Source organism: Plectropomus leopardus, chromosome 4 (genome assembly GCF_008729295.1).
Source record: "Plectropomus leopardus isolate mb chromosome 4, YSFRI_Pleo_2.0, whole genome shotgun sequence".
Classification (NCBI taxonomy): Eukaryota; Metazoa; Chordata; class Actinopteri; order Perciformes; family Serranidae; genus Plectropomus; species Plectropomus leopardus.
Genome location: NC_056466.1, coordinates 613,629 through 619,807, shown reverse-complemented (window position 1 = coordinate 619,807; position 6,179 = coordinate 613,629). Strand labels below are relative to the sequence as shown.

The following is a 6,179-nucleotide window of genomic DNA, read 5'->3' as shown; positions in this document are numbered from 1 at the left end:
ATCTTCTGCTAAAATGACCTGTTACTTGTTACTCAATGTACTAATATTAAAACAAAATAATAAATGTATTCATTTTATTAGAATTAATATATAATTAGAACTCGAATTTTAAAATTAATTATCTTTTTGTTTTTTCTTTTTTTCCAGAATATTTGTTGTCTTTTTTCTCCGTTTTTCTACAGAAATCAAACAAATTTGGTCCGGTTTCAAAGGGTTAAGTACTTGTCACAGAAGGCATCTGAACACAGCAGAAGAAAACTGGTGTGTGTGCAGGTTTCAGAGGGTTAAAGGGTTAAACCTGAAGCTGTCGGTGAAAAAACAGACCGTCTGTGGAGGAGAAGCAGCCAAAGAGGCAGGAAGGGGTTAAAGTTTCCTGCTCGCTGCCGCTCTGAATGGTGGCTGGGGGCCCCAGCATAAACACACACAGGCCCCCATTCATCCGCGGACTCTGTGATGGAGCTCTGAAGGCGTGTTATTGCAGCGGCGAGGGGGAGGAGACAGAGGAGGGGGGAGGAGGACGGTGACTCAGGAATTCCACCGAGGAGCACGTGACCCCTGAGCAAGGCATTTATATCCTCGCTCTGCTCCGAGGCAGGGGCCCCCCCGTACTCCGCCGTGTTCCTTTTCCACCCGAACGTGCAGCGGCAGCGAATCCACAAAAAGTAACCAAAGAAACAAAAGAACGCCACATATGTGGCGTCCTGATGTCAACGTCAAAACAAACACGATTTAAGCCTAAAATCCAGCAGACGTTTTGTCACATGGAGCTGTTTGGATTCGTCCCCCGGGGGCCAAAACAAAGCCCTTAGGCGCCTCTGTCATCCTGGCAGCGTGGCACGGCGAGTTATGTGGAAAAACCAGTGACGAGCCGCCCGCTCAGCTCCAATCAGGAGAGTCCCTGCGGCCCGCCGCCACATATGACCTCACGTCTCCTGAGCGCTTTCACTGGAATCTCATCTGCTGCCGGATTCCTTCTTGAAAACGATGACGCGTCAGGTTCTGTGCCATGAGTCAGCGACAAAAATCTACATCCAAACCTGTCAGAAACGTCACACACAGGGGCTGCTGGGAGTTGTTTGGACGCCATCGCCTTGCTGGGCGCCGCTCTGAAGCGTTTCCACAGCAGACTATTTTTAGGCCCTCGTTATCTCCCAACACTCGCAGGACACGAGGCCCGCAGCCAGCGACCTCGGCCCGCCTACGTGTGATTTACTGTACAAAGTGTTTATGCAACACACTCCTCCCCCTCCTGCTCCTCCTCCTCAGCCCTCACTCGCTCCTCCGCTCCTCACCGGAGCCGGTTCGTTCCTGTCGGACGGTATTGCATCACGGCTGAATCACAATCAGGCCGTGACTCTCCAACTACGGAGGCCCGGAGGTGCCATGCAGGGGAAAAAAAGAATAAATCAAAACCTGCTTTTACTAAATTGAGATTATGAGATGCAACTGCGAGGCCTCGAGATACATTTGTTCCCTCGTTTTGATTCTGATTGTGAAAAAAAAAAACACAGTAGGATGTACTCGTGTTTTTAAGGCATTTCAACAAAAACAATAAATAAAGGTTTCAGATTTCTAAATTTTCAGATCGGGGGTTTCAGAAGATTTCTAGAATTTTAGGACATTACTTGGATTTGCAAGAGTTTCTTGGATTTTAGGATGTTTCTCATACTTCTACAATGTTTCTCAAATTTTAGGACGTTCTTACAATTTTAGGACATTTCTGGGATTTAAGGAAGTTTCCAGAATTCTAAAACATTTCTATGATTTTGGGACATTTCTAAGATTTTAGGACAATTCTTAACTTTAAGGATGTCTCTCGGATTTTAGGGTGCTTCTAGGATTTTAGAATATTTCTTAGAATTTACAGAAGATTTTAGGATGTTTCAAGGACTTAAGCACTTTTCTAAGTTCTAAGAAAGTTTCTAGGAATTTGGCACTTTATAGGACTTTTGGAAGTTTTCAGGATTTTAGGCAATTTGTAGGATTTTAGGACATTTCTCTGATTTAGTAACAATTCCAGGATTTCAGGGCGTTTCAAGAATTTTGGCACATTTCTATGATTTAAAAAATGGTTTCTAGGATGATGATGTTTTATGCACTCTGGCACCTTATGTTTACTAAAAGTACAAAACATTAGAATATGGTTGGGGGGACCACCCGGCACTGTATCGGGGCCAGATTTGTCCTGCGCGCCGTGAGTTGAGTGCCACTCGAACAGACAAAGACGATGCGATGACTTAATCAAAGTGAGGGAACGAAATGTATCTCAGAGCTAGTAGTAGTAGCAGCAGTATCTCGTGCACTCGATTTAGTAAAACGTCGCCTCCGTATTCATTTTCCGTCTCGGCTGAGCGGCTCCTGACTCGCTGATTATGGAAAATAAGCAGAGACACTAGAGGTGTTATTACAAGGTCTGAAACTGTATTTGGCAAGTTTTTTTTCCTTAAACAAGTGCATACATGTACAGCTAAAAGCATTTTTTTATTATTATATTTTTGCCAAGTGCTCAGATTAGTCACATTCTATGTTCGACAGGACTGTCTCCAGACCGAACGTACACCAACAGATCGAGAAGAAACAGGTGACGGGAGGAGAGCCCGTGATGACGAGTACATACCTTTATCTTCAAAAAAATAGAAACACAATGTATGGAAAAAAAGGAAAATCAAAAAAATTTACAGCCATGTTTACGAAGTGTACACGTCCCTTGTGTCCAGTATGTACATGTCCGTCAATCTGTCCGCCGGAGGATTTGTCTCTGTGAGTTTTGTCCTGCTGCTGTTGCCGTAATCGGATTACAAAAGGAAACGAGTTCAAGAAAAACAACTTTAAGGGTCCCTTTCTTTTTTGACCTTTATGTCCCCGGCCAAGATGGTGGCTATTTCCCCTTGCATGAAGGCCCAGGGCACGTTGGAGCCGACCAGCGGGCACCGCTCACCGCTGGGGCAGTACACCTCACCGGTGGCCCCCTGCTGCTTGATGCTCTCCCGGGAGCAGGGGAAGCAGAACTTATGCGAGGGCACCGACGGGCACTGGACGAAGTGAGTGTCCTCCAGCCGCTCGTGGCACAGAGTGCAACACAGCGGCACGCTGCCCGGCGGCACCGAAGAGTCCGGGATGCTCTGCAGCGGCGCCGCGTGGGGGTCCATGCCGCCAGGCACATGTGGAGCAGAGGGGTTGGAGCTCACGGAGCCCTCCCTCTGCGTCAGCCGCCGCTGAGACGCCGAAGACGGCGACAGCGGGCTGCCACTATTCCGCCGCGCGGTGGTGGAGTGTACCTGGTTGCCGTCCTTTGGTGAGCCTGTGTTGCCCGCGTTGTCGGTGGCGAGGATGAGGGCCGCCATCGGGGACTGGCCGTTCTGCGCAGTGGCGGCCTCAGGGGGCGTGTTGCGGGAGTGGGGGGAGATGGTGGAGGGGGGAGCGGCTGAGAATCCCGGCAGGGCGGCCGGAGGCATCTTCAGGACCTCAGATGGCGAGGGGAGCCACGGCTGGCCCTCGCCGCCGTTCATCTTGGGGGCGCTGCCCTCGCCGTCTGGCTCCGGGGAAGTCTTCCTCTTCATGCTGCGAGGGTGCTTCCCCCTGTCTGAGGAGGAGGAGATGGAGGAGGTCAGCACACGACATACAAACACCCTACATGCTGCTCTGTGAGCAGTAAGTAGCGTTCCCACACTGACATGAAGAATATTTCAAAACTTTTCAAGGACCCAAAATAGTTTTTTCTTACTCCACTTGCCCATCTTTTTTTTTTTAAACATCAGATTCAAACATAATTTCAGTGTCCAACGTGATATGTTCAAGGACCGTCAGAAACTTGACAATAATTTCATTTTTTACAGATTCTGGCTGTGACGAACGGCGACATTTTGGTACATTTTAAAGTAAACACGCTTTTCAGAACTTTAAGGGAAAAAAAGCTTTCTATGAAAATCGTCAAATTGTTTTTTAAAGGAAAAGACTTGTGGGAAATGAGGGAAATGCCAAAACCTTTTCTAGAAAGCAAGTCTTCCAAAACCATTTCCAAAAAAAACAAATAAATTTGAGGATTTCTGTATAAATTGACTGGAAAAGGAAGAAAAAAACACTAATGATTTATGAATGAATGTCATGGCCCTTTGGACATTTCCAAGAGCTCAGGACATTTGTAGGATTTCAGGACATTTCTACGATTTTAGAATGGTTCAAGGATTTCATGATAGCTCAAGGGATTAGGACATTTCAATGATTTTAGGACAGTCCTAGATCTATGGGACATTTCTTGGAATTTCAGATAGTTTAAGGATTTCAGTTAATTTCTAGGATTTTAGGACATTGGGGTCTTAGCTGAGGGGGGGGGGGGGGGGGGAAACCACTGGGCCATTTATAATTTTGTTTTTTGCACTTTGGCACGTTGTGTATACTAAAAGTATAGAAACAATACCCTGGAAAGTGTGACTGTGAAATTCCATGACTTTTCCAGGTTTTCCATGACCGTGGGAACTCTGACTGAACAGCAGGAAATTTCTCCGTGAACGCAGCTTTGTTTACGACGCCGTGCCAGAGCTCCGCGTGCACAGAGGTGAACGGGTCCGTGCCCGCAGCGTGGCGGTATCGTTACCGCGCGTGTCGGTTTTCACCGCGCGTCAGCACCGTGCGCGAAATGTGCTGACACATTATTTCAGTTCCTGTTTTCACGGCGCCGGGAGAGACCAGAAATAGTCCCCCTACCTGTTTTTGAGGAAGTGGCGCTCGTGTCGTATCCCATCACCCTCTGCATGGCCGCGTGGTCCTTCTTGAAGCGGCTGTCGAAGGTGTGCAGCGCCATCAGGTCCCGCACCGTTTTGCCTTTGCCGATCCACTCCTTGTGGCTGTCCGACATGTCCGACAGGCTGTCCGGCCTGTGTTTGTCTTTCAGCTCCTCCGGCCGCTTGCCGTGCTCCCCGGGGCCCGGCGCGGCCAGCACCCCGGGCAGACCCATCTGCGCCGGGCGGCCGTTGAGTGGGTGGATGGCGGGGATGCCGCCGTTCACCAGAGGCACCAGGCTGGGGGGCACCGTGCTAGTCCTGCGGGGGTTTGGGCTCTGTCGGTTCAGCTCCGGAGGCTCATCCGGTTTTGGAAACCCGTTCGGCAGCGGGAGGCCGTTCGCCTGCCTCCCCGCTGCCTGGTACTCCGGTCCCAGCCGGGGCGGCCGGTCCGACAGCGGGTAGCGGTCCAGAGGCTGCGGCGGACGGGAGCCCGGGTCCCCGGCCGAGTGGTTGATCTCCTTCCCGGCGTGCTGGGGCTTCCCCGGGCCCGGAGAGCGGCCGTCCTGGAAGCCGTGCGCTCTCTTGAGCTGCCGGGCGGTCTCGATAACAAACTCGATCCGGTCCGCGCCCTCGTAGTTGACACATCCGCGGCAGACGGGCTCGGTAAAATCCCAGATCATCGCCCACGGCATGCGGGGCAGGTCGCACAGATAGCACGACTGCCTTCTGGAGGCAGCGACCGCCGCGGAGGACATGTTGGAGCCCCGAAGCGAAGCCAAACTCTCCCCAAAATGTCCGTCGGTTTGTTTACGTCGCCGGTGGCAGGAAAAAGAAGCGCCGGTTAAAAATAAAAACGTCGTATTTTCCGTCAGAAAGCGGCGGAGAAGCACCGACCGGAGCTCATCCCAGGTGCGTCCTTCGCCTCCGCGCGCCTCCGTCTGAAGCTCGCGCTTACGATTCAGCTCGAGCTCTCAATGTGCTCGTGACGTCAGCGCCGACACTCGGCTCGTGCTCCGGGGTTCTATTTACTGGATTCTTCGACGACCCCTCCGGCGCATGCTCAGCACGACGCTCCCCGCGCCGCTGTCCTCACAGCCGAAGATCGTCTGTGTCCGTGACAAGGCGTCACTCTGTGCCGGTTTACTGAGACCAAAAACACAACCCGCTGTCACCGAGCAAATTATTATTATTATTATTAATATTATTATTAGTAGTAGTATTAATATTGTTATTATTATTAGTAGTAGTAGCATTAAAAAGCCTTCAACGTTAATAATAATAAAACCTTAAAAACATCTTGTAAATTACTTTTACATCTTGTTAGAACAAGTAGCCTAACTTTTTTTGTTAACATGAAATCATGTTGTTTTTACATGGAAATATCTGAATAAATGAATGAATTAATTACTGACTTTATTTCAAAACAAAATTAATTTAAACATACTATAAACAAAAAAA

The 6,179-nt window shown here is 49.4% G+C and overlaps 1 protein-coding gene across 1 annotated transcript; it reads right to left on the bottom strand.

Moving 5' to 3' along the window:
• Window positions 1-2,399: 2,399 nt before the first annotated feature.
• On the bottom strand, window positions 2,400-5,711 carry LOC121942644 (interferon regulatory factor 2-binding protein 2-B-like). The gene is made up of 2 exons (XM_042485908.1): window positions 4,705-5,711; window positions 2,400-3,583 (listed from the first exon to the last, which is right to left on the bottom strand). Exons 1-2 carry the CDS (start codon window positions 5,474-5,476, stop codon window positions 2,829-2,831), a joined length of 1,527 nt encoding a protein of 508 aa, XP_042341842.1. The 5' UTR covers window positions 5,477-5,711; the 3' UTR covers window positions 2,400-2,828.
• Between the last annotated feature and the right edge of the window lie 468 nt (window positions 5,712-6,179).